Here is a 27952-nt window from a genome sequence, read left to right as displayed (position 1 = left end):
GTGTTTGCAGTTGGACCATGGGCTAGCAGCTCCAAAACCACCCACCGGTCCTCCTCAAACGCAAAGTGGATACGACCCATTGGTAAGATCGGTTCTAACGGTTTGTGTTCTACATTCCCACATATGTTTATCGAGTAACACAGTAATTTCTGTAATTACAGTTTACGAAAAAGACGATAGGTCCTCAAGCACAGATCAGTCCAGCTCAACCGCAGACAGCTAATGAGCCTATGGTAAGGATATTAAAGTTGTAACGGTTAATGTTCAACAATTCCATACATGATTATTCAATAACACAGTTATATATGTAATTGCAGTTTACGGAAGCGATGACAGGTTCTCAAGCACCGATCGGTCTGACTCCACCGTAAACTGCTAACGAGCCGCCTGTTAGGATATTGAAGTTGTAACGGCTAATGTTTAACAATTCCATATATGATTATTGAATAACAAAGTTATATATGTTATTGTAGTTGACCCAGTCGAGAATAGTCAATGACGAAGCAGTCACAACCCTCCAGCTCCGACGGATCATGCGTAAGCATGAAAAAGAGATGTTGGAGTTGAAGACTTCAATTCAGTCATTGAGCGTAGCAATGCAGGCGCTTGAGGACCGTATCGTTGGTCGGATTCTTGACGGCCTTAAATCACAAGTACGTTATTTTATCTTCGCTTGTATTTTGATGGTTTACGTTTAGCAACTGTTTAGACTGTGTTTCTTGCTGGTTTGATGGTTTTTGGGGTTAAGTGGTAGTGGTTTAACTAGTTTTTGGTCATTAGCGGGTCAAGACATTTGTATTATAGTTAGTTATTGCCATGTCAGCCTTAGCGTGTCATAACATTTTACTTATTATTCATGGCGTGTCACAACGTTTGATTTGATATGCATGGTGTGTCACAACATTTTGCTTGTTATCCTTGGCGTGTCACTAAGTTTATCTTGTTATGCATGGCGTGTCACAACATTTTACTTGTTTTTCATGGCGTGTCATAACATTTTGCTCGTTATCCTTGGCGTGTCACCAAGTTTATCTTGTTATGCATGGCGTCTCACGACATTTTACTTGTTTTGCATGACGTGTGACAACATTTTACTTGGTATGCACTGCGTGTCACAACATTTTACTGTTTATGGTTTGTGGTATTTTATGAGCTAACTAACAGTTTTTCTAATTTTGTAGGGCAGTGCATCTCAAGGTGCTGGTCTGAAGCACGATGATGCTAATGATGGACAGCATCATGAACCTGGTGTTGACATTGACGACGATGTTCTTGGTGCTAACGGAGAGCACATAACTCATGTTGATGATGTCGTCGAAAAAGCTGTGGCAGTGGATGTCACCCTTCAGTCAGATGATGCTGAAGGAGAGCATCTTCCTCCGACTGATGCATTTGTCGACGCAGCAGCAAGAGCTATCGTTCTTTATCGTGGGAGCACTTCTGATGCTGTTGAGATACAGTGGTCGTCACCAGAGTCATCTGCTGTCCATCATGGTGCAGCAGAAATTTCAGACCCAACTGAACGGGCACGGCTGAAAATGGTGAGCAAATACATGGCAAGCCCATTCGTCGACCCCTTAGTAACCCGTCGAGATGTGAGAGATAAAATCATAGAAGATTACGAAGCTTTCAAGAAAGAGAAGTCCGCGAGGTAAGCTTGTAAATAAAATTACAAATATTGTTTTTTAATGAAACAATTATCCACCAAGACTTATGAAATTCATTATGTTACATATGCAAGCATAACGTCAGCATCTTAGGGGATCAAGGGGTTGACTTTTTCATAACTTTAGAGGATCCCAATGAGGAATTGACAAGTGAACGTATCGACACATGCCTCAGCCTACTCCGTAAGCGAATGACAGGGCCGAAGTCAAAGCTGTACACTACCCGTGCATGCGTGGTTGACACTATATTCTTCGTAAGTTTATTTGAAAATTGTTCAATTCTATAAATACTAAGTTTTTGATTGCATGAAGTGTAAGCTAATGTTTACATGTTTCACAGGACACCATCCGTATGCTACACACCAAATTTCCAACAGAAAATGCCCCGAGCCACAATGCAAATTCCAGATGAGTTGCGGGGCTATGTGGAGGGTGAAAGGCCAACGTACGCCAAAAAATGGGAAGATGTGGATTTCATCCTCGCGCCTTGCAACGTTAGTGGGCATTTGGTGGTTGCGAAGATCAACTTGGTGAGGTGGACAATCAAGGTGGTGGACTCAGCAAGAACTTCGGATGCTAAGGATAACGGAGTTAGTGCGGGTCAGATGACACCTTTGACGACAATGATGCCATTCATCTGCCACCAAGCTGGTTATTACAACAACATACGTCGGAAGAGATGAAATTTGACACCGATGCCATTGCATATTCATTTACCAAAAGCTAAAGTGCATCGGCAGAATGATAGTGTTAACTGCTGTATGTTCATGATAGGGTACATAGAACATATTTTGCAATCAGAAAAGATCGAAATTAAGCAGAATATGATTGCAAAAATGAGTCAGCAATATGATCTGAAAATTTTTTTCAACAGTTGTGAGAGCCAACCCTGAACATGTAGGCCCTTGTCTATATAATTTTTTTGGTATACAGAATTTTTTTTATACAATTCATTTTATACACATTTTTTGTATACATAATTTATTTTATACAATTCATTGTAAAGAGAAATAATTCTTTCTGTATACACAATATACTTTGTACAATTATTTTATATACAATTAATTTTTTTGCCTATACACAATTAATTTGATACCAAGAAGTTTTTTCCTTTTCTATATACAATATATTTAATTTGATACATAGTCGCAAGAAGTCAACGTGTGACGCCATAAACATGATACCACTCAGCGTGTCCCCACATACATCTGCTTGCACTCAACGTGTCACCCCAAAAATCTACAAGAAGTCAGCGTTTGATGCCGTAAATCTACTAACACTCGGCTTGTTAGCCGATAAATCTGCTTACACTCAGCGTGTCAGAACAATTGGGTCGTGCCATGTCACGCCATAAATCTCCAGATACTCAGCTTGTGATGCCATTAATCTGCTTCTAGTCGGCGTGTCATAAGAATTAGGCCGTCGCGTGTGACCCCACGATATTGCATCAAGTCTGCCGTGTAACGCCATAAATCTGCTTGCACTCATCGAGTCACGATTGTGAAACAGCAGGGTTAAGAATTTATGACACGCCACAGTTAGAATATGTGAGAAGACTGTGACATGCTATTGCTTCAACAGCTGACACGCCATGGTAACCGTTTCGAATTCCACTGAAGTTAAAAATAAAAACCGTTTCGACTTCAACTGAATTAATTCCTAAACCCTAAACGACTAAATGGGAATATGCTAAGGCCAATTTTCATTTTAAACACTTCTTATATATTATAAAAACCATAAACAAAGGCGCCAGGATCATTTTAGGCGAATCCGATTCTGACGGCGACATATATAATTCTCATTGATCAGAATTGGCAACTTGTAATTATCCCCCGCTCACTTTGGTGGTCTCTGCACTCAACCCAGGTTGGCATTAATTAATTTTCAGGTTCGTCATCTTTCTCTTCCAAGCACACCGGTTGCACCAGCCCAATATTACATTGATTAACATTGAATATATAGATTTTTCCATCCATCTAATTGCTCTCAGCATGAAATTGTTCTGTATCCATCCTCCCTTATTTTTTCAGTTGTTTCCAAGCCAAAATTCTATCCTGCCGTTATAAAATAGTACGTCTAAAATTACACACCAGAACTTGTTATGCATGGCGGGTCAGAATAATTTAATTGTTATACATGGCGTGTCACAACGTTTAACTTGTTATGCATGGCGTGTCAGCACAATTTACTTGTTATGCATGGTGGGTCAGAACAATTTAATTGTTATGCATGGCGTGTCACAACGTTTAACTTGTTATGCATGGCGTGTCAGCACAATTTACTTGTTATGCATGGCATGTCACAACGATTAACTTGTTATGCATGGCGTGTCACAACGTTTAACTTGTTATGCATGTCGTGTCATAAAATTTTTCTTATTATGCATGGCGTGTCACAATATTTTATTTGATATGCACGACGTGTCACAACATTTTACTTGTTATGCATGGCGTGTCTCATATTTATTCCTTATTTATTTCTTCTGTATACCTTGTTGCACATTATGGCTTAACTCACTGGTGCATTTGTGCCATGTTTTGCAGATCCAACGCATACAGTATGAGGATCTTGACATTTTGTCTGCTCGGTCATTCTATGAGCTACTTTTAGTTACGGACTTTGTTACCAAACATTTCAAGCAGATAAGTCTGTCAAGGCTCCTGTCTGATGGAGATTATAATCGGAAACATTTTTACAAACAATGTAAGAATGTACTTTAACATTATCTTGATCATACAGAGGCCTTGACAAGCTTATCTGCCTAAAACGTTTGGCAACAAAGTCCGTAACTAAAAGTGGCTCATAGAATGACCGAGCAGACAAATCCGTAAAGCAAAACGAATTCAACTACAATTTTCAGAAACATTTAGTTAGGCGGTCAGGCTGTCTTCATTCACAACACACCCTACATTTTTAGATATTGTCCTTCGTATTGGACAGTTGTTGCGTGTGTGACCAGGTTTGTCTGCAACTTGAACATGCTTTGGGTTGGTGCAGTCGTGGAGTCGCCGATTGACTTGGAAATGGTGTCGGATTTGTGGATGGAATTGCAAATGGGGATGGGCAGTTCTGTCTGTTATACCCGTACCTCTTGCATTGCGAACATCTCTGTGCTCGACTGCCTTCACCAGCTGATGGAATCCTTCTCCTCCTAGGTCTTCCTACTTGGCCTCTCCAAGGTAGGGGCAAGACGACAATTTGTTTCACATAAGGAGGGATGTCCCACTCACTAAGATGCCCTACCGGCCTAATGGATCCTGAATAACCCTCCACGAAAATGGTTGTCTTGTAGTAGTCAGTGCAGAATTCAATGGCTTCACGATTGCATTTACTGAAAAACACAATAAACTCAATCTTCAAGCACAATGTAAATGCTATGTCAATTACGGTTCAAATAAGAAATAAAGATATTTTGACTTTATTGCTGCAATGGCATGGCTGCATGGCAGTAAATCTGTTTGAAACTCACAACATGAACACGTCTTCCTAGACAGGTTTACAGGTTCGTCCATTTTCCCATCTTTAACTTCGAACTCCACTCGATTGATAGGCTTAACTAGAAAGCGATGTGCATCATTGAACCTTTTACTCAACTGCTTGGCAACCCAAGGGCTGAGGGGCGTGGTCACCTTAATGGCCTCCTCGTACTGTTCATGGAACCAACGTTAGAATATGTCTCTGATGAACTCGATCAAAACAGTGATCGGCATTTGTCTTGCATGCTTCAAGCATGTGTTAACACATTCCGCAATGTTGGATGTCATCATTTGGTATCGCCTTGCCGGTGAACACGCACGTGCCCATTTCTCAAGCCCTATTCTCATAAGGTCTGCATGGGCTCCCAAGTGAATCTGCTGTATCTGGTTCATATGTCTGTTGAAATTGGCCACCTTATAGCAATCTCGAGCAAGGGTGAAAAGCATACAAACATTGTTGCGCTTGAACTTATTTTTAAAGGTTTTTTTTTTCAAGTGGTAACTGCATAAACCATGGTGCGCTTCTGGGTATGCATTTTGGATTGCTTTCTTAATGCCGAGATGCTGATTAGAAATGAACATAGTGTTTTCAAGATAACCAACTGCATCACGTAGCTTGCTAAAAAACCACGTCCACGAGTCTTCGTCCTCAACATGGCTGATGCCAAACGCAACTGGATATACGCACTTGTTCGCATCTTTGCATACAGTGACAAACAGAACACCCTCGAACCTGCCTTTCAGATGTGTAGTATCAATTGCAACCATAGGACGCATTACATCCCTAAACCCCCGAATACAAGCCCCGTATGACCAAAAATAATATTTGAATCTCTTTTCCTCATCAGTAGCCACTACAGTCACTGTGCCAGGATTTTCTTGTTCCAACATATAAAAATACGATGGTAGTAGTTGAAATGACTCTTCCTGTGGACCGAAAACAAGCCTCTCTGCATACTCCTTCACTTGCCAAGCATTCCAATCCCCACTGAACCCTCATCTCACAAATTATGTCCTTAGGTCTTAATGCTACTCCATTAGCTCGAATTTTGTGTGACATAAGTTCACTAATCATCTTCGTACTCGTAGTTGGAAACCGCCCTAGCAAACCATCAACGGTACAGGTGTGTACTTTGTGGAATGTCCAAACTTTCTAATATTCTCCTCTATCAAGTAACTTCGTTGCATGAACACTAAACTTGCATGCCTTGTCCTTGCAACTAACCTCATAACGAGCTTTACATGACCTTTTTACTCTTATCGCAAACTTCTCTTTTATAACCAACATGTTCAAAGCTCATTTCAACTCGGCCTTCGACGAAAACATTCTTCCTTTGTATAAGCGATCTTCGGTACATATCGACTCCTCAATGGTAATTATTTGGAAGGAGAACCTTTCTACACCTGTAATTACCCACGTACGAGATATCCCTGCACTTCCCCTTTCCTGATCACTGTCATCGAGCAATGTATCAAAGGAACGAATCCCGTTCTCACCAGCGATGGGGTTATTGTATATGGGGTCATTACACTGAACATCTCCTACATCAACACCTCCAACAGGTTTCGTTTCACCTTCAACATTATTGCAAATTGGAATGTCACTATCATAAAGGTAGTCATCGTCTGAACTGTCATCTTGCGATTGTTGAAGCCCATCATTTGAAGTGTCATTAAATCTATCTTCACCGACAGCAAACAAATCCTCATTTCCCTCATCAAATGCAGTATTATCCTCAAGCGTCGCAGTGTCACCCTCCAACCTCACATTTGTTGTCCTTAACTGTCGTATTATCATTTGACAATGGCATTACACACTCTACAGTTTCAGCCAATCGTTGCATTTGTTCAAGAGAAGCAAGAAATTAGTTTGATGCACATCCTGATCGAAATTGTGCAGCCAACTATTCTGTGAATGTCGTCTGTCTACCGAGCTGCACAAACTCTTATGCATACCTTAATTGCCATTGTTGTGGGTTACGGATCGAATGCTGTGGTATATGTGAAGCATTGTAAATCTCATTTTGATTGAGCTGATTACCATGTTGTCCAACTTCTCCATGTGACATAACATTTGTTTGGCGTCCCTTAATGCTAACATACACAGCCGAAACATTCCTCTGTTCTAGCAAAATTAATGCAACATCCTCATCGTCCTTGATAATTGGCCGTGATAGCTCTCCGGGCGTACTGATCAATGCATGTAACTCAATCTCGTCAATTTTTGAGTTTACCCCAACAACATCTTCAACCAGCTTCATCAAGCCGACAAACGACAAATCACTCATAACCCCTCGTATTCGTGACTCACCACCCTTGTAAATGCCATCCACCCACTGACCACCGTGTCTTATCATAAGTCGAACAATTGGAACCCCACTAAAATTTTTAAAAAAATATATTATCAATCATTTTACACAATACATGCCGTGATCAAAAATTTGTCAGTCGTGTTGTTACATGCCATGCATATAATGTAAAATGTTGTAACACGCCATGCATATCAAGTCAAATGTCGTGACACGCCATGCATCAGTATCGTTACACGCCATGCATCACTGTCGTGACACGCCAATCACTGTAATTACTAACTGGTTACACCAACAGCCGTGACACGCTAAAAACCCAAAAAACCAATTAACCAACGACACACCAGGGACAGCCGTGACACACCAAAAACCCATAAATTCAGTTAACCCACCACACCCTAGGAATAGCCGTGACACGCTAACAACCAAAAAACTAGTTAACCCACAACACGCCAGGAACAGTCGTAACACACTAAAATAACTCTAACTCATGTTATAGATGCATGGGGTGTAACAACTCTGGGCAATGTTTCTAATCCATCTTATCATTTACACCAAATGTTTCAGAAATTTAAGTGTGTTACAGAAATAAACCCAATAACAGGTACCTTGATGTCATCTCTACTATAAGGTGTGTTAATCTACGACAATGTGACCAGATGCCGAGAGATAGACCATAGCCCGATGATGATGGTGCTCAACAGAGAGTTGACAGAGCTCATACAGTTCAGAGATCTGAGAGAGCTGACAGCGATGGTGCTCAACAAAGACTTGCTAGAGTTGAGACAGAGAAAGATGATCGAGTCCAAACAGCTGCACGCATTTATTTTTAATGTTTTTCATTTTCTCTCTAGCAGGAGGCAAATAGCTCAAACAGCTTAGCATTTATTTGAAACGATGTTTTGAAGGGCATTTTGGTCTACTCATGTTTATTTTTGACTAGAAATAGATAACTTTATATAGGTGATTATTTCTGAAATTACCTTATCACGAGGTCCTTTTCTCACAATTTCCTCAAACATTAATGGTCGCGACAATGATTTTTGGCAAAAGTAGTTTTTATCCTGATTTCAAGTCTTACCTCAAATTTGAACTCTCACAGTGAAAAATTATCTAATAGCAAGTCCTTTTCATACAGTTAAAATATTTTTTCATATTTGCTTTATTTTTTCAAAAAAAAAAAAAAAACCTTATCTCTTTGGGATTCTTCTGGTAGTATGGTTAATAGTACATAACAAATCATGGTGCAACCATATCTTCTTACATATAAGGACCCAGCTGTCTCACCAGAATGTCCGGTGCAATGGTTTAGGTCTCATCTTAAAGTGTTAGAAATGCAGGAATAAGGCCCAGTGAGCATTGAGTGTCATTTTGGTGCATCGGTTGGCACTACATAACTAATCATTCACATGGTTTCTAATTACTATTTCCTATCTCATGACAAAAACCAAATATCTTCTTTTAACCCAAAGGAGAAAGACAAAACTTTCACGATTGCTACACTCAAAGCAAACTCAATAAAGAGAAAGCAAACAAAAAACCCACCTTCCTCTAAACATACATACTCTTCCCTTACACACACACACTCCTAAGTCCTAAGTCCTGACATTTCTCTCACACGCCAATGGTTTTCTCAAAACTTGAACAACCACCACCACCGGAAGAACCATCGTCCCCATGCCACTACTTCACTGCTTTACCATCTCAACCTCCCGATCAAAACTACTTAGTTTTGCCCTACTACCGCCCGACACTCCGTTGGTGCGGTTGTCGGATACTATGCACGGCTTCCTTGGTGTTGCTAGCTACCTCGGTGTACATTTTCTGGCCGTCTGACCCTGAAGTAAAGATTGTAAGGATGCACGTAGACCGCATGCAACTGCATACCATACCCATCATAGCACTAGATATATCTTTGTTGGTTACTTTGAAAGTGAGGAATTCGGACGTGTATTCCGTGGACTTTACTAGCTTGGACGTGGCCGTTGGGTACAGAGGGAAGATGCTGGGGCACGTGACGTCGGAGCATGGTCACGTGAGGGCGTGGGGTTCGTCTTACGTGCAGGCAGAGCTGGAGCTTAATGGGGTTGAAGTGTTGTCCGACGTTGTGTATATGCTGGAGGACTTGGCCAGGGGAACTGTCCCGTTTGATACTGTTACGGAGGTTGCAGGCTGGCTTGGTCTGTCCTTGTTTAAGTTCCCTTTGAAGGTAAAAAAGCCAAAACTTTTCTTCTTTGAATTGTTATATTTGCTTTCTTAATTAGACCTTATTTGTCAAGACCTACATTTGTATATGTTAAGATTTATCTTATGAGGGTCTGTTCTGCTATTTTATATAATTTTATTTTTAGTTTATTATAGGTTTAAAGACTGGCTATATTAAGGTCGAAGCTTGATGTAGGTTCGTTTAATTAATGTTGATAGCGTCTCTTCGAAGCACTAAAACGTGTTGGTGCTGGTTCCGTTGCTTGTAATCTTTAGCTAAATTAAGCTTAAAGGTTTGTTTTTGTGGCGTTGATTGCCATACTGAATTTGTTTTCTGGGAAAATTTTGTTTTTGTGGCGTTGATTGCCATACTGAATTTGTTTTCTGGGAAAATTTTCAATTGAGGCTAACCATCAAAGCTGATTTACGCCAACTAAACATTGCCTAAGAAAATGATCTAAGCAAAATTTGTTGCTTAGTGGTTTTCATCTTCAATTCTTCAATCTTGAACTTTTGATGGTTAGTCCTTCGAATCAAGGCTATGTGACTAATTAGTCTACATTTCTCAAAATGTTTGTTGCTTCAAGGAAATTAATTAGTTAGCCCTATCCTGTGGGATTAATATACTAGCTAGCACGTTAAAACTTACTGTGCTTGCAGAGTCAGTTTATTTATTTTCTTTATATAAGTGATTGAGGGAGTTTAGTCTCACAGTTCCTTTTTCAGAAGAAACTTATTGATATGGAAGTCATTGGTTAAAGAACTCATGTAATAGCCTTTGTTAAATGAGCATCTAGAGCTGTACTGTTAACATTCCATTTTGACCACAAGATAAATGGTCCTAAGTTTGGGAGTTGAAACAAACAGAATGAAGATTCATGATTTCTTGTTTTTGTGTTGAAATGCTGATATGCTATGTTGTCTCAGATGTTCTATACAGACTGCTTCTGCCTTTTGATGATTTTGACTACATTTTGAATGTGCATTTTTGGGTTCAATCAGTTACCTTTTTTGTGTTGCTTCTCATGGCAAGTTTGCAATTGAGCACCCTCACTTCAATTCTCAAACCTTTGCGCAGAGAAATACAATGAAATGGAAGCATTAATGTCATATTCTAAAGTTTTGTTGCTTCTGCATTGTCTTATCATTACAGCAGCTTATTTTTCAAAATGAATTGTCTTCTGTTTCATGATTTTACATTGTCTTTATTGTAATTTTTCTACAGGCAAGAGTCTCATGTGAGATTGTGGTAAATAGAACCAATCAGACTATCATCCGCCAAAATTGTTACCCGATGGTAAGGATACATCAACAAGTTAAGTTGCTTTTCTTCTGAGTCATAACCGAACTTTTCCTGTTTATATCACAAAAACATTATAGCTTATGCACTAAATCCCTGACATCTATTAAAATGAGTCATGACTGCAGTCCTCAAACTGAAACATCTGCCATTATTAGACTGCAAATGACACAATTTTCAATTGTTTCTTGGAATTCAATGCTTGAAAGGTAGCTGCTAGCCAGCCAGGAGCCACTACCCACTACCATTGCAATTACAGGGAAATTGTTGGTCAGATAACTAGTCGAGCATGCCTTGTTTAGGATGGTCTACAAGCAGTTTATGTCTGGAAAAGAGTATTCTATCGGTTTTGCTAAATTGTTTTAATATGTTTAGAAATGAAGTTGCAAGCGCTGGATATGACCTCGAGTGCAGATGATTGCATGAAGTGCAGCAAAGCTGAAAGATTCACCGGTATCCCAAACCTGCATTTGTAAACATTGAAACAGATTTGGGGATTGTAAAGTTTGAAACGTGTGCAGCATATCATGATATATAGTAATCTAGCACATCTTGTTTCAATCATACTGGACGCATTGATTAATCTGTATAAAGTGGATTTTCCTATCAGCTTATGACTATTTAAGAGTATAATATATTCCCATTTATGCCAAAAGTTATATATTTCTTGTGTGAAACTATAGGGAAAATCTTCTTGGTGTACAAATTCAATAAAACCATATATTTAGTATTCCTTTTCAAACTATATTTCATAGAAACCTATTGGCTATTACAGCCCTTGTAAATTAAAATTTTGGAACATCCCTCTCGTGATTTAATATTTTTTTTAGTCTCATAAGAGCATCAAATTAATAACTAGTTGTAGATATCCCGACCTTTTCCCTAGGTGATCACCCTATTTATATTAAACCTTAAGACTTTTCTTTTGTGCGCACCCACGCTGTCCACTTCCTTGACTAGTTATGCGGTTCACACTAATCTTTTTTTAGATATTGTCTGTTTTAGCTTGTTAGTCTCACATTTTTATCTCATAAAATATCTTACAAATTGAAGGTGGTGTAAACTTTTATTTTAATACATGTGAGATTCATGGCTCCCTCTAGGACCATAATATCCTTTCTTAGCTCCTAGTTAAGAGCTTCTATTCGATATGGGACTTATAGCTATATCTGCTGGGACCATATCTCTATAATGTAGGATTCATAAGGTTCACGCTAAAACCACATCATTGAGATAATGCTCCTAGTGAGTAGAGGCCCAAAGTCCCATATCGAATAAAAACTCTTAATAAGGATTAAGGGAAGATGTCATAGTTCTAAAGAAGGGAGTCATGACTCCCACATCGACTATGTGCTTGAATGATACTAGGTATATAAGGGTTTACATCATTTTCAACTTGCGATGTGCTTTTTATTGAACAAAACCATGAGTCCAATGAACTAAAGCAAACAATACATCACAGGATTGATGTGGACCGTGACACACAACTCATGAATCCAATGGACCAAAGCAAACAATACATCAAAGGGATTGATGTGGACTGTGACACACAACCCATGAATCCATTGGATCAAAGCAAACAATACATCACAGGGATTGATGTGGACCGTGACACACAACCCATGAATCCAACATACCAAAGCAAACAATACATCATCCAATATATGGATAAGAAAAGTGTTTTGGGAGAAGGAAAGAAAGAAAATTAAGGAGCCCAAAAAGAAAAAGAGACAATACAAACCAGATGAGGATAACTTGTAATCAATTGAAAAACCTAGATCATATGGAACTATTCTAAGAGAAAAAAATTATTTTGTGTGTGTGTGAGTGTGAATAGGCACTACTCCTATTCGTTAGCTCTTCTATCACTCTCTTCCGTTGATTCATGCTATGTGATAGATCTGTGGTTCTAAATGTGGGGGAGAGTATTAGATTGATGATAAAAGAAATCTATATTAGTTAAATTAGGAGTATTTTGGTTTTAAGTTAGGATATAGTCTTAAAAATTCAATATAGGATAAGAGTTCATTCGTTGGCCTTTTTGTTGAGACAATACAAAGCATATGAGGATAAGTTGTAATCAACTGAAAAACATAGATCATATAGAGCTATTATAAGAGAAAAAATATTGTTTTTTGTTGTAAATATATATAAGTAGGCACTACTCCTGTTTGTTAGCTCCTCTATCACTCTCTTTCGTTGATTCTTGCTATGTGATAGATTTGTGATCCCTAAATGTGAGGGAGAGTATTAGCCTGATTATAAAAGAAATCCATTTCAATTAAATTAGGAGTATTTTGGTTTCAAGTTTGATATATTCTTAAAAATTCAATATAGAATTAAAGTTCATTCGTTGGCCTTTTTGTTGATTCATGTTGTACGATAGATTTGTGGTCTTTGTAAGAAGGAGAATATTGAAGTGGTGATAAAAGAAATCCCACATCTATTAAATTAGGAGTATGTTGGATGTATAAATATAACAAGAATATCATCACTTATTGCTAATTGATTTTAGGTTGAATACTTGTCCTAAAAATTCAATACAATATTAGAAAAGGCATTGCGCTGTTTGTTATTGGCCCTTCTAGACTTGATAATTTTAGACACAATACGTTAACACGATACGAGAAGACACGGGTTAAACAGGTTTTGGGTTTGTTCTTAATGTGTTAGACACGACAAACACGTTTACTTAATCGTGTCATTGTGTTTAAACGTATATACATGACACGTTTATTAACCTATTAAACATTAATAGTTCAAAACTATTTTAACCTTATATAAATAATTTTTAATAATTATTTAATGTGTATTTTAACCTTATGTATGATAATGAATTTTATGTATGTTATTTATATTAAATTTAATTATATTTGATGTTATTATTATTATTATTTTGTTATAATTATTTTTATAATTATAGATTTTAAATTTAAATAATAAAATTATATTTAATTATAAATATTTTTATTTAATCGTGTTAAACGTGTTAATCATGTTAAACGTGTTATTAATTGTGTCGTGTCGTATATTGACACGTTTAATAAACGTATAAAACGTGTTAATCGTGTCGTGTCATGTTACACGTGTATTAAACGTGTACGTGTACGTGTTTTAAATTTAAGACACGAATATTAAACATGTCGTGTTTGTGTTTAGCCTTAACGTGTTTCGTGTCTAATCGTATCTGACACGTTTAAGACACGAAAACAAGAATTGTCAGGTCTAGACCCCTCCATTAGTCTCCATTCTGTTTGTCTCATGCTTGTGATAGATTCGTACTACCTACAAGTGAACGGAGGGAAAATATTAAAGTGGTGATAGTCTCACATCTTTTAAGTTGATTATATTTTAAATCTACATACATTAAAAGTTATCCATAAATAGATTAACTGGTTGACAGCTATACAGTCTAATTGTTGAACACATGATAGCTTGATTTGAGTTAAATTCATATTGGTGGGGAGTTTCAAGCTAATTTTGGACTTTTCGGATTTATGTTTATTGAGACTTGAGCCTTCACTGTTCTTGGATTGTTTTTGCATCTTTGGGCTTTCTTTCATTTTAAGCTGGTCGGGCCTGCAGCATTGTGCAAGCCTTTCTCTAATAAATATAACAAGGGCCTTTCTATTTATTATCATTTTATTTTAAATTAGATGCTCATCTAAAATTTAAGAAATTGAGAGTTGAGAGTCAATTATTAAGGTAACCTTTGAGAGACTTGGTTAAAGAAACTTTCTCAATTACAAAGTAATTTTTTCATACACATTACGAAGCATCTTTCATAAAACACTTTTTTAGAAATCTAACTTTTTTCATGAGGTGACAAAGACTTAAAAATAATAATCAAATTTGAATTTTGGTTATTTTAAATTCGACTAATTTGAGTTTGACTTTTAAATTATTAAAATTTATATCATGCAGGCTTAGATTATTAGGGATTAGTCATTGAGATTTAAGTTATCTTAGATTCAAGGTAAAATTAATCGAATTAAATTTAAATGAACTATTCAAATGTCGATCGTTCTGAATTAATTATTGGAATTATTCAGCTCAGATCATGTCAAATTTGGATCAAATAAGGCCACTATCCAATAAATAGAATAGGTGGAATAAGACAAAACCAATAAATTCAAAGGTTGTACCACGTAAAATAAAGGAAGGAACAACAAGGCCACCTGTTTGGGCCTTGAATCCCAAACCGAAAAGCTGCAGCAGTTTGAAGCCCATGCACCCATAATTAATTATTTCTTTTTTAAGATAGTAATAAGTTTGAATAATGATTTGAAGAGAAGCAAAAGCATTAAAATTCAATTCTAATTAATCTTGACAGTTCAAATCAACAAAACTAATCCAATTGTCACCTTTGCAGGTCAATGCATCAACCACATATGTAGCTAGCTGTGTAATAAATTATAATAGTAGACCCAAAGGAACATTTAAAAAACTTACCATCGCATTTAGCTTAATTTTAGGATCAACTTATTGAAATACCCCCATAAAAAAAATCACATATGGAAGTTAAATTAACATTGAAATTTGGTTTATTTTGAAAAATCAATCCATTACTAGGGGCATCATACGATTTGACTTTGAAAATGGTTATTCTGTATAAGTATCCTAGTACATGGACCCAGAGGCTTTACACTCCGGTCAGAACAAGATCTACAACCACCTGTTCTATAGATTTTCTTTCACTATGGAACTCAGCAAGTGGTGCAGTTCAGGCACCCAGGATTTGAGATGGAGCCAAGGGTATGCAAAAAGCCAGTACGACCGGATGCATTCAATCAATGTGTTGGTGACCAGATCAAAGCTGCCAAGGTGGAGAATGCTATGGAGAAGGCTGATGAGGGAAAAGAAGAAGATCTTTGATTGTTCATCGAGTACGCGGGTGCATGTTTCTTATGATCCTTACACATATGCGCAGAATTTTGATCAGGGCTTGATGTCAGCTGATCCTGATGACCTCTCCAGGTCTTTCTCAGCTCGGTTTGCTGTTCCCTCAAGGGTTTTTGAGAAGAGTGGATGCAAGTTAAGATAAGAAAAACAATGGTGTGTCTGATCTTGACTTTGATAGGCTGAATCAATTAACTTTAGATTCGCCAAGCTTTAATATTTGGTCATGTTAGTTAATGGAAACATCTCATTCTCTTCTTGTACTGATGGCATTTATTCTTCTTTCCTTCACTTCTGTCCTTGATCATTACTTCATAAGAAACTGAAGATGCTTTAGAAGTGGCACCTTTCTTATCTGAACCTTTTAGTATAGTACAAGTTGAAGCAACCCATTCTAGCAAAAGGGGATCCTAGAGCACCTTCTTTTTGTCTTTAGATTTAAGTGAGACTGGCGAAATTGTAAAGAACGCTGAGTGATGATGAAAATGATTTTTAATCTTCAACTGGGGATTATCTTACTATTTCTCTCTAGTTTGCAGGAATGCTTTAGAAAACAAAATAAATAGGTTAAGGTAGTTGAAACTGAAGACTGTTAATCAACTAACAAGCTTTCTTCTCATCTTTCTAAGAAGAAGCACATTATCAAATAGAAATATTATTTTTTCTGGGGAATAGAGCAGGCGAATTAATTGATCACAATGCATTATATTAATTGTTAGCCCTTGATTTTAACCTTTAAATAATGAACACTGCTAGCTTTCTGCTGTGCTTATATATGCTACTAAGCAAACCATTTTAATCATGTTGATTAGTGGCGCAGAACTTGGGATTCAGCCAGAGTGACATGATAAGCTGATTTAATTATTGGTGGAATGAACTCATAGTCGTATGCCTGCTATACAGGATTAATTATACCACTAGTGCAACTCCAAACCTGTTTGTATATATGAAATGATGGAATTCCCTTTTAGGGTTAGTTGCAGAGGCATCTTTCCTTCTCTCTTCCTGTGTGCCTCTAGTTAACACATTAATGATTTCGAAAATGATTTTTGGCAAAAGTAGTTTTCATCCTGGTTTCAAGTCTTACCTAAAATTTAAATTCTCACAGTGAAAAAATTATCTAATAGCAAGTACTTTTCATACAGCTAAAATATTTTTCATATTTTCTTTTTTTTTCAAAAAAAAAAAACACCTTATCTTTTTGGGATTCTTCTGGTATGTATGGTTAATACTATATAACAAATCATGGTGCAACTATATCTTCTTATATAAGGACCCAGCTGTCTCACCAGAATGTCCTGTGCAATGGTTTAGGTCACATCTTAAAGTGTTAGAAATGCAGAAATAAGGCCCAGGGAGAATCTGAGTGTCATTTTGGTGCATGGGTTGGCTCCCCATTCTTCTGTCAAAAAGCTGAGGCCCCTTCTTTCTGTTGATTTCCTCAATTGTTTGTAAAGACACCAGTGAAGTAGATAAACAATGAAAAGGTATCTGCATAAATTGATTGTAAAGAGTTTACCAATACACAAAACCAACTAATAAGATCGAATCTTCTTTATGGTTGTTTGGTACTATTTATTATCCGCAAGAGTTTAGGTCCATTCAACTAACATTAAGCATAAGGTCGGAGGAAAATGAAAAAGGATAACTTCAAAAACAAGTGAAATGACAATATGCCTCTTTTACAATTCCAATTTTGTTAACAAGTATTATATCCTTTGGCCTGGATTCTTCTTTTTACCACAATACAATTTTTCTCGCCACTGCAAAAGCCCCAGTACGGGTTAAAGTTTAGAGTTCAGAGCAGATATTCTCCGTTGCTATTATGGTGCTTACCAGAGATTTTGTATTTTTCCAAGCCATGTGAAACGTAGGTACTAACAGGGAGGGCTAAATGTTAACTGATGCAAAAACAAGTTGCCTGCTCATCTCCCCTAGAACTTTTGTGACAGACTTCTTGGTGGAACCTAAACATCCGCAGAGGGAATATGTGATTCTAGGTACTGAAATCATCAACCACAATATGTGAGCTGTCTTTTCAAGTTGTATAATTGTGCTGAGGCTGAAATCATGAATCATGACAGCCTCTTGACCAAAAGGGAAAAAATAAAATGTCTTGAAAGCCTCAAGGGCCGACACCCTCAACTACATCTTTAGTTGTATCTCCATGGTCCTCGAGAGAAAGTTCTACAAAATTCACACAAAATATCCAGAATATTTGAGCTTTCTTCGGAATGAGAATTAGGTTGCGTACTATATGTAGTTAGTCTTTCTATAGTTTAATTCAAAACGAAGTGTTGGCTGCAGCCTAAAGGATGTAGCTTCATAGAGATCTTGCACATTGGTTGCATTAAGACCATGGCCTTCAAAATGACAGAGTATAGAAGTTTACCAACAAAACCAACTTGATATCAAGGGGAAGAACTACTACGGTTTGATTGCAAAGCCTTGAAAACAGATCCCTTCCTTAATTACTTTTAGCACTGTGCATATGGTTGTTATGTAAAAGACTAAATGAACTGTCCATTATTTTTTTGGCCATCATGCCTCATTGCTGATACATATAAGTGGTCCAGAAAATATCGCTGCCTTGGTCCCCCTTTTCATTTAATGAAAATGTCAAGTACCAGAGCAATGGCTTGATCCTTAATTACAAGCTGGAGTAGCCTCAAGATTGAAAGCTTGTAACCTACCTAGATAAGTCATTCACCAATTCCACCTGCAACAGTTAATGAATCTTATGCTTCGAAAGGCCCTTCCCACATGGACATTCTGGACACAAGGGCATATTTTCAACAAAAGGCATGTGCATATAATAGTGGCACACATTTCCAAGCACTCTGTAATGTAAATTGTGATGTTAGGGAAAAGCTGAATGTAGTAGAAAGAGGATATCATATGCATTTAGGCACTAAACCACAGAAGCATTTCTCTCTGAAACACTTGGAACCTACAATCCCAACGCATCATTAAAAGGAAAAACAAAAATCAATTTTACCATGTAAGCTAGATGACAAATATGCTTGATTACAACTTGTCACTCACAACACAAGGATACTAAATAACTGATTCAAAATCAATAGTAGCATTCAAAATATAATTAATGTATCTAAACAATTAGACAAAAGATAAAAAACTTAAGCTGAAAGGGTCAGCTTAACCAAAAATTACTATTTATGATTTGGAAAAGTAACCTTTTGATTCTATGCTAAATCATACTGGGATTACAAACAGAAGATGATAGCAGCCAAAGAATATAAATGACCTTCAGTGAATGCGGTAAAAGTTAATAAACATTGAATTGACAAAAAGAAATTGTTTCTTGGCAAAATTCGCTGAGATTGGAGTAGAACCAATGGTATCATCTAGAAGAAAAACTACATCAAAGAAAGGCCACAAATGACCACCACTGCATAAATGCTGCAGTCTATGAAAAGTGCTCGGATTGTCTGATAGGCCACTAAACCCCTCTCCAAAAGCTTAACAGCACCCGCCCAGCTCTGTCTATTATTTTGAGATCCTGCTTTTTTATTTTCAGCCTCCTCAGAGTCTCCTTTCTTGTCAAGAAACATTTGTCCAAGCACAACTGTCAAATCAGTCAGTAGGATTATGTAAAGAGGCCTTGAGGCTACAATGCTCTCCGACCTGACTATATTCATTCCAAGCAGGGGATAATCAATATAAGACAGAAGTACAAAAAGTGCTATGAGCAGTGCACAAAAACTGCGTGTTCTTTCAGAAGCTATAATGCAGGAATTAAGTCGGTTGGAAGAGAAAAAGTTAGGTTGGTTCCTGCAAGGTTTTTGGAGTGGCTCCAGATTGCTTGATGCCCTTTGGAGTGATGATGTCTCTTGCAATGGCTGTAATTCACCCCTTTCTCCCACAACAAGAGCAGAAATTGCATCTTTATCAGTTCCCTGTTTCTGAAATTTTAGTTCAGCTTGGCCTCCAACATCAAGAGAGTTTGCCCCTGAAATTTCATAGCTACCTCTATGATTAAGATAACTAGAACTAGAGGCGTCCCCCGCAACCACAGGTCCAGCTACAAAACCAAATAAAATAATGAAGGTTTGATGTTATGTATCTTCCATGTAACATAAATAATGGCAGTTTACTATTCTGCCATTGATAATTAATATCTGAAATTGTCACTTTCTTGTGCACCCATGGCATGGGAAGATATTTCCAAAGTTATAAGTAAGACTTTCTTTGTCGTCATTCCATAGTCTAGGAGATTCGTTCTGGAAAGGTTGCTAGCAATGTTGTGCCATGAACTAGCCAAAACAGAAGCACAGACTAATATATGGCTGATGAATCTGAGTTCATTTAAATTAAGTTGTATGTAGGCGTTTTTCTTTTTCTTGAGAGCAATAACCTTAGAGATACTAGATCGGCATTTATCTAAACTCTGCCAAAGCATTCCAATTATTTAATTTCAAACAGTTTTTCAACATATAGTTGACAATGGCGACAAAAAGCATTAATACAAAATAAATCCTGGTTCAGCAACACTCTTTTGATTACAGGCACAGCCCTCATACCATTCTAAAAGCAATTTTCAAGAAATGATCTGAATCTGATCTTTAATGCTCTTTTAGAGTGTTGCGCTCCCAGGTTTGTGAACTGATTCACAGAGACATCAAAAGTAGGTTTCCAGGATTAAACTTGAAAGTCTTGATTATGAATTGGAGGGAAAGATAGTATTGGTATAAAATCATAAAATTATATGATCCAATGACCACTAATAAAATCAACTTTTACATAAAAAATGGTTATTTATCATTACCTAAGGGCTGGTAAAAGAGGTAGAACTGAAAGAAGGTTATCATATTGTGGTGAACATTTCCTACTTATGGAGGTTTATAATTGATCACAGGAAGAGAGCAGTTCTTTAAAATTCACAATTTCTCTTTCAGGACTGAGTACATTTGGTACTTTGTTACATGCTGAAAAGTTTTAGTGAACTAGAAGGAATGGAGGATAGAATTCCACATATCTTTGGAACCAGGTAATGTCCAGATTTAAAGTTGTCTTTTTTAATGTGCTGTCAATCAAGAAGCAAATATTCTATTGAAAAAAAAAAGTAGATCAATTTATGGTGTATGACCCTATCAAGTTCCTTGCAGACTAATCAACTTGATTTCTTGAGGATGCTTCTCTAAAGAGAAGGACTAGGCTCTCCTTCCAGCCCCAAACAACAATAAACTATCAAAAAGGAGAATAAATATACATCAGTCACAAACCAAAATTAGTTATGCACTTTAAAAATAAAAAATCACAAACCAAAATTGGGCAAAATCTATCAGTAATGCATTTTAACAGTAATTCTGATAATTGCTGAATTAAACTGCTGTTAAGGTACCTCTCTGCTCATTAAACAAGCCATCAGCTAACACATTTTTCTAGTCAATATCGAAGCATCATAATACAAAACTGGGAATGCATTCAACCATACGCATCATTATAGGTGATCTTTTTATTAAACATTAATGTTGCAATATTGAAGGACATCCAAGAGAAAACAGAAGGTACAAATTTCATGAAGAAATATATATTGCATACTTTAGGGTTTAAACAGTTATATGGAAACAGTTGAACATCTTTTGCATTATTCAATGGAGATGAATAAGAGACAACTAAATTTCTTACCACTAATTTGATCAGATAAATATATTTGTGGTGCCTGATGATAGTTGGAGAACAATGCACTATGATCAAGAGTTTGAGGATTGCTTTGGCTTTGGCCTCTCATGTGAGACGTGAGATTCAGCCGTTCTTCTGCAATTTTCCTTCGTTCATCCCTGGCTCCCTCTCCCTGTGCATCAGAGCTTTGTTTCTTTGCATCTGTCAGAAAAGTCATTAATATTGGCAAAATCATTACGCGTTACAAACAGGGTTATTCTGATCTCTCACAGTTAAGTCATTTACTTTTTTAATTTTCTTCAAAAAGCTGCTCAAATTGAAACATCATTAAACCTATAAGCTGGATTCCTTATTATTTTCATTTCATCATCTTGAAGATTCAGTCACTAAGGTTGCTGAAAATGAAGCACTCTTACAACTTTGAAAGCCTTCAGTCTGTCAGCTAGCATTGAACAGTGAAAAATAGAAGATTTCACATGAAACGGACCATGCCCCCCCAAAAAAAGACACATCTTTTTAATGGATACAAAGGCTCCTATATTCCTTGACGTGTTTCTCATTCAGCATTGTCTAACAGATTTCAGCTTACGAACCTATAATGCGAACCTATCAGCCAATTTTTTTTCCCTCTACTTCTTGCCAATTTAAAACAAAGCATAAGAAACCCATTCTCCAAACTTTCACAGATACATAAAATATTGATATATATACAACGAAAACCATCATACGAAGATGTTTATGAAGGCATAAAAGGAAGAAAAACTAAGAGATTACCATTGGTTTGATCAAAGAGATGTGATGTTGGAGGCCGATGATCATGATCAAGAGGTGGTAAAGAAGATGAGGAGATGCTTTGGGTCCGTCCTGAGGTGATGTGAGACATGCGAATCAACCCTTTCGCTGAGAATCTCGCTCTCCTTTCATCCCTCTCGTTGCTCGTCGCCATCTTTCTCTCTGTCTCTCTCTATCTGTTTTTGATCTAACTCTCTTTGCGCCTTTCAAATATGTCAGACAGTTATTCTGTTAACAATGCTCGCAAACGGTGTCGTTGAGATTAAGAAGAGAAGAGAAGCAAGAGGACAGGAGTGCTCAATTAGCGATTCTAATTTGTAAATGATTCGATAACGAAATACAAATAAAGAAAAATAAATTAAATAGTCAAGAAATGCTATTATTACAAGTAAAAGTTTTACGATTAGGAGTTAGAAAACTTTCTCGTAGGCAAATTCAATATCCTTTTGGTGGCAAAAATTGAACAAAGTAATGGACTTGAATAATGAGGTTGATTTTATAATCCCTTGAAATTGAGAAACTTCAAGTTCCTTAGCAAACAATCGAGTCGAGTAGAACCAACGTAAGAGATACAGGTTTAGTGATTTTGCTGCTGATTCCATTTGCATTTGCCTTTGCCTTTGCCTTTGCTTTCTTTTCCTCGCCCTGCTTTGTTTGTTAGTTCCATCTTTTGCTTGAGATTTTATCTGCATCCGTTTTCTGATGAAGGAGAAGGGGCTGTACTATATCACTGTATCTGCACACTGCAGCCCGCCAAGTGATTTGCACAAGACGGATCAGCACCCCTCCAATCTATAATCTCACTTTCAATTGGCAAAGTCCCACATGGCTCTACGATGATAATAGCAAAGCGATGGAGCTATAAATAGGAGGCAAGCTCCAGCATTCAAACATACTTACCTGGACGGGGTCGATGGGCGATCAGAAAGACCCATGGCCTAGGGTAGTGACCTCCATAGCACGTGGGAGGGGTGCTGCTCTAAGGTCTCCCCAAGTGGGAGAGCCTACGTCATAATTTGTGGCAGTGGGGGCCTGCGTTCGCGCGGCCCCTATCCAAACATAGTTCAAAGAAGTTGAGTGTTGGTGTTTATGCAGAAGCGATCTGTGTTTCTTTGGTGGTCGATGATGAATCTAACATATACAGCTTGTCCTCAGGTGCTTACCTTAAAATCTCACTCTTGTTTGAGTTCCAAATTTTGCAACTGAACTCGAAAACAAATCACGGAGAATAGGCTGGACAGATAGCTAATATCCAAATTTAATGTTTACCTTGAAATGGATTTAAATCCTCTCTAAAAGATTAAAAGTATATATTTAATATTTTGAGAATAAAGTGCTTGTACTAATCATTTTAATGAATTTTATTAGATTCTTTTGGGATATAATTTGATAACTTTAATGGATCCATGTAGCACATAGCTAGTTATGTATATAACTGACTGGATAGATTTTCATGTGGTAATAATTTATTGTGAAAATTTTATTGCTTAGAATAGTTCAAAGAAGTTGCGTGTTAGTGCTTTATGCAGAAGCATTTGGAAGAACTGATTTTTGTTTCTATCATAAGGATACTGTATTAAAATTTAGTCCTTCGACTAGGTTCATATCCCATATCAAGAGCACACACAAGCGAGATGTGAAAGTGCTTTATAAAAGAGAAATAGAGCCCCATTACAACTCATACCTTTCTCGGCCTTTTGGCTAAGATCAAGTGTAGTATCTGTTCTTATCAGTTTAATATCTGATACGTGGGTTATTAATCCACATGATATTAAATTAAATCTTTTTAGGGGAGAGCTCATCATAATAGCTTGCTATTAGAGTTCCTGGGCGTTGCTCATGCGTTGCACTACAGCATGGGCTTGGCGCAACCCACTAATATTAGTTCAATGATTTGAGACAAGATGTTATGAGCTAATCTTTGTATAGGGCAATAACGAAGTACGGTTGCCTAGTAGAATAAGTCATCTTATGCTTTGGGTGGGGGGGGAGAGGGGGAGTGTCTGCATTTCAAACAATGTAACTTTCCCCCCATTTCAAACAACGCAATGATTCTTGATAATATACTTATAAAAGCTTAAACAAGTTCTCTCAGCATTTGCAGCAAGTCTTCATGCACTGAAATCTAAAGATGCGTCTGTTGAATACCCGTATGGCTTACATATGGGTTTAAGTCCTCCATATCATCTATATCCCTGATTTCCTCCTCATCTGAATTCTCGTTTTTGTACCCTTAAACAATAAAATTCCCTTTCTCTTTTGCAATGTCATCATCATCATCATTTTCATCACCTTCATCACCATCCATATTATAATCACTTCCCTTTATCACACATCGACTTTGCTAGTGAAATCGCCTGCATAGTCTTTACCTGCCTGTCGTAACGTGCGGGTCCGAGAATCCGACCGCCAGACGCGAATGTGAAAACTCACTAAAAAATTAAACTAGGAGTTGTCACCAATCTTTTTTACTAGGTACGATTGGTCACCTATTGACTCGATTCTAATCGATGAAAACTTAAATTAATTTTAAGCCCACCGAAAAGAATCTTAAATTGGTCTACGATTTTCTAGATCTAGGCTCGGGAGTACGATTACGCTCGGGGAAGGATTAGCACCCCCGGGATGCCCGTTCCATGAACGGTACCATTCTTAGATTATCCTATTAGGCTTTAATTTTTAAGTTAGCTATATTTCCTTAGTTATTGTTCACTTATTTTAATCTCCTATTTGACCTAAAATGGAATGCAAATACGAGGCAAGATGCATGGCGTGAAAAAAATGCCAGACGAATAACTTTTTATCGAGGATATTGTCTCGAATCCGCCCATTATACTGGTGGGACTCGGGGTATTCTCTCACCTAGGGAACTATCCGAGAAATTCGCCTTCGCAAATTTAACGAATAATTCCTATCATCGGAGTTATCGTACGTTTTTCTTTAAAAATAATGTTTTCGTGCATAATAAACCTAATTCGGGCAAAAACTTTTTATTAAAGATGTCTCTCGAGCCCTCCCATCATATTGGTGGGACCCGGGGATACTTTTTCACTTAAGAAACTTTTCGAGGAATACTTGCCTTCGCAAGATGCTTGGAAGATCCCATCATCGAGGCTTAAACTCGAAAATAGAAATATTTATATGCAATGATATGTATGATGCAATATATATATACAATTATCTATATTTTTTTAGTTATTATTAATTAATTATTATTTTTATTTTATTATATCTTTTTATTTTCTATTTTATTTCTAATTACTATTTTTTACACCTTACATTTTTTATTCTAAGTTACCCTTATATTTTCCTTTTATAATGAGATAAATTGTTATGATTCCATTTAATGCTTAATTTTAAATTAGTTGTTATCTTAGATTTTTTTTATCATTTATTTATTTTTTATTTTTGTCGTGTGTATTGCATTTTCACAAATTTATTATTTACTATATATATTTGAATTATTATTATTATTTTTATCATCATTTTTTTTATCTATTGTTATTTATTTATCATTTTTATTGAGTAAACTTTGTATAGTCAAATTCTTTATTTATTAAAAATTTCAGGATCTTGAAATCGAGGCTCTCCCATCGTATTGGTGGAGCTTTGATTTGGATTCCGAACCTAGGGAACATGAGCCCGGGATTGCGACTTCTCGTGTCCCGATCGATCATCCCATTATCGATATCAAATTAAGCAATTATCTTATTTATATTAAATAGTTCTTTATCTTATCCTATTTTCATTCTCTCTCCATTTGTATAGAACTATCTTTTTCACCTAATTTGATTTTTTTCATATTTTGTTTCATCATATTTTAATTCTAGTTCTTCCTAATTTATTTTCACTCTTATTATCTCTACATAAATTTTCATGACTATGTATCTCGTAAATATATCCCACATTTCATATTTTCCCACGTTTATATATTTTTTAAACAAACATTCTAAATCCAAATATGTGCATATATTATCAATCTAAATAAATCTATTTTTATCATTAAATGTTTACTTTTCCCCATATTTACTACTTAAATAAATTCATTAATCTTTTAATAATTAAATGTTTATTTATTTCTTTATATATATATTATGCTTAGGTCTGTTTTTTTTTATAGTTAAATAGCTATTTCACTTGATTTATTATTATCTATTAGATAAGCAAATATATATGTATATTTTTTACCTACTCTCATTTTTTATCATCATTTTTTTATATATCATTAAACATTCTATTTTTATCCTCCTTGATTTTTATATTTTCCTTCTCTGTTTTTTATTATTATTTCTATTTTCTCTTAACATCTAATCATTTTAAAAGTATTTTATCTTTTTATTTTACCTAATAACATACTAAAACTAATTTACCCTTCTATCAAATATTGGGCCAAACATAACCACAAAGACCAAATCAGAAAAAATTTACCTTTTATGGGCTAAAGTGGCCCAAGATAATCGGATCACTCCAACTGGTCTGCTTCCCAAGGCCCTCAGACCTCTCCCAAAATGCATCGTTTCGGTGTCTTGTCCAACAGCCCTTGGTGCGCCCAAAACGACGTCGTTTGGAGAGAATAAATTGGACTTTGGGTGAGTTACAAGACGACGTCGTTTAAGCCCTCCGAGCCTTAGCTATAAAAACCTCATTTTCTTTCCTCTATCCCCATTTTCCTTTTTTGTTTCTCTCTCTAGCCGCCTAACTCTCTCCCTTCTCTCTAAACAAATCGGATTCTTCCTCTCCCTTCCTACCGCTGACCACCTAGCCCACGCCAGTCCTCCCTTTGCCGGCGCCTAGATCTGCTCTCTCTTTGGCCGGCCACTAGCCCACGTCGAACCTCCCTCTACCGGATGCCTGGATTTACTCCTCCTTTGCCCAAATCGGGCTTTCTCTCTCTCTATCGATCTCTTCTTACCAGCAGCCCCAAATCGGCTTTCTTTTCTTTCCCAAACGAAAACCCAAAAAAACCTCAAAAACCTCTCTTCCAATCGGCGGCAAGAGCCCCAACTCTCACTGCACACACATTTTTTGATTTTTTTTATTTTCTTGCGGATTCCTCGGGCTGCTAGAGAACTTAGGAATTTTTTGTTATGGTTTCTTGGTTGCTAGGATTTTTTTCTGTTACAGGTTCTCCCTCTTTTCTCGGGTTTGAATGCCCCCGAATGCTACAGTGCCCCCTCTCCTTTATACTCGGTTCCTGGGCTCTGGAGGGGGCATGCTCCACTACCTTGTTACTAGGCACTAGGGGGCACGTTCCACTACCCTGCCAGACGCGAATTTTTTGCGTTTGGCAAGGTGAGGGAGGTGCTTGGTAGGGTGCGTCCGCACCCTGCCAGTCGTACCTCTCTCCCATCTTTTTTCATTTCTTCTTTATTATTTTTTTAATTTTTATTATTTTTATTATATATATTTTTTAGTTCATCATTTTTTTTGTTTATGATTTTAGTGTCTACAACTGCCCCTTTTTGCGCATTTCGAAAATTCGAAATAGTGCAAAGACGTAGACACTGTATTTGACTAAATTCTTTAATTCTTTTACCAATTTTTTTTTTTAAATGAATTCCTCAAAACTAAGGCAATGCGACTTTTAAAAATGAACTCCTCAAAATTGAGGCCACGAGACTTTTAAAAATGAATTCCTCAAAACTGAGGCAATGAGACTTT

The 27952-nt window shown here is 36.9% G+C and overlaps 3 protein-coding genes and 2 non-coding genes across 6 annotated transcripts; 4 read left to right on the top strand and 1 right to left on the bottom strand.

Moving 5' to 3' along the window:
- Positions 1–8954: 8954 nt before the first annotated feature.
- LOC18595912 (uncharacterized) lies at positions 8955–11612 on the top strand. Of its 2 annotated transcripts, none has more exons than XM_018122592.2 (3): positions 8955–9661; positions 10883–10954; positions 11167–11320. In XM_018122592.2, exons 1-3 carry the CDS (start codon positions 9077–9079, stop codon positions 11257–11259), a joined length of 750 nt encoding a protein of 249 aa, XP_017978081.1. In that variant the 5' UTR covers positions 8955–9076; the 3' UTR covers positions 11260–11320. The 2 variants fall into 2 exon arrangements, with proteins under 2 accessions (XP_017978081.1, XP_007024133.1); XM_007024071.3 differs by lacking the exon at positions 11167–11320 and adding an exon at positions 11333–11612 and having other exon boundaries at positions 8971–9661.
- A 3972-nt stretch (positions 11613–15584) lies between these two features.
- LOC18595910 (uncharacterized) lies at positions 15585–16001 on the top strand. The gene has a single exon (XM_018122813.2). The coding sequence runs from the start codon at positions 15585–15587 to the stop codon at positions 15999–16001; it is 417 nt and encodes a 138-aa protein (XP_017978302.2).
- A 2992-nt stretch (positions 16002–18993) lies between these two features.
- LOC18595909 (uncharacterized) lies at positions 18994–22570 on the bottom strand. The gene is made up of 3 exons (XM_007024068.3): positions 22274–22570; positions 21506–21700; positions 18994–19898 (listed from the first exon to the last, which is right to left on the bottom strand). The coding sequence occupies exons 1-3, from the start codon at positions 22443–22445 to the stop codon at positions 19234–19236; spliced, it is 1032 nt and encodes a 343-aa protein (XP_007024130.3). The 5' UTR covers positions 22446–22570; the 3' UTR covers positions 18994–19233.
- A 613-nt stretch (positions 22571–23183) lies between these two features.
- LOC148762174 (U1 spliceosomal RNA) lies at positions 23184–23344 on the top strand. Its single transcript, XR_016027289.1, has one exon. It is a non-coding gene; the product is annotated as a U1 spliceosomal RNA (small nuclear RNA).
- A 627-nt stretch (positions 23345–23971) lies between these two features.
- On the top strand, positions 23972–24167 carry LOC148762173 (U2 spliceosomal RNA). The gene has a single exon (XR_016027311.1). It is a non-coding gene; the product is annotated as a U2 spliceosomal RNA (small nuclear RNA).
- The last annotated feature ends 3785 nt before the right edge of the window (positions 24168–27952 follow it).

This window comes from Theobroma cacao, chromosome 6, assembly GCF_053813885.1.
Source record: "Theobroma cacao isolate CCN51 chromosome 6, ASM5381388v1, whole genome shotgun sequence".
Taxonomy (NCBI): Eukaryota; Viridiplantae; Streptophyta; class Magnoliopsida; order Malvales; family Malvaceae; genus Theobroma; species Theobroma cacao.
This window is presented reverse-complemented; position numbering and strand designations above follow the sequence as displayed.

Coding starts and splice junctions, on each gene's coding strand:
- LOC18595912 (XM_018122592.2), top strand. CDS start 9,077: ATGGTTTTCTCAAAACTTGAACAACCACCACCACCGGAAGAACCATCG. Junction 9,662..10,882: donor TGTTTAAGTTCCCTTTGAAG/GTAAAAAAGCCA, acceptor ATTTTTCTACAG/GCAAGAGTCTCATGTGAGAT. Junction 10,955..11,166: donor GCCAAAATTGTTACCCGATG/GTAAGGATACAT, acceptor AATGCTTGAAAG/GTAGCTGCTAGCCAGCCAGG.
- LOC18595910 (XM_018122813.2), top strand. CDS start 15,585: ATGGACCCAGAGGCTTTACACTCCGGTCAGAACAAGATCTACAACCAC.
- LOC18595909 (XM_007024068.3), bottom strand. CDS start 22,445: ATGGCGACGAGCAACGAGAGGGATGAAAGGAGAGCGAGATTCTCAGCG. Junction 21,701..22,273: donor TCTCTTTGATCAAACCAATG/GTAATCTCTTAG, acceptor CTTTTCTGACAG/ATGCAAAGAAACAAAGCTCT. Junction 19,899..21,505: donor TTTATCTGATCAAATTAGTG/GTAAGAAATTTA, acceptor TTGGTTTTGTAG/CTGGACCTGTGGTTGCGGGG.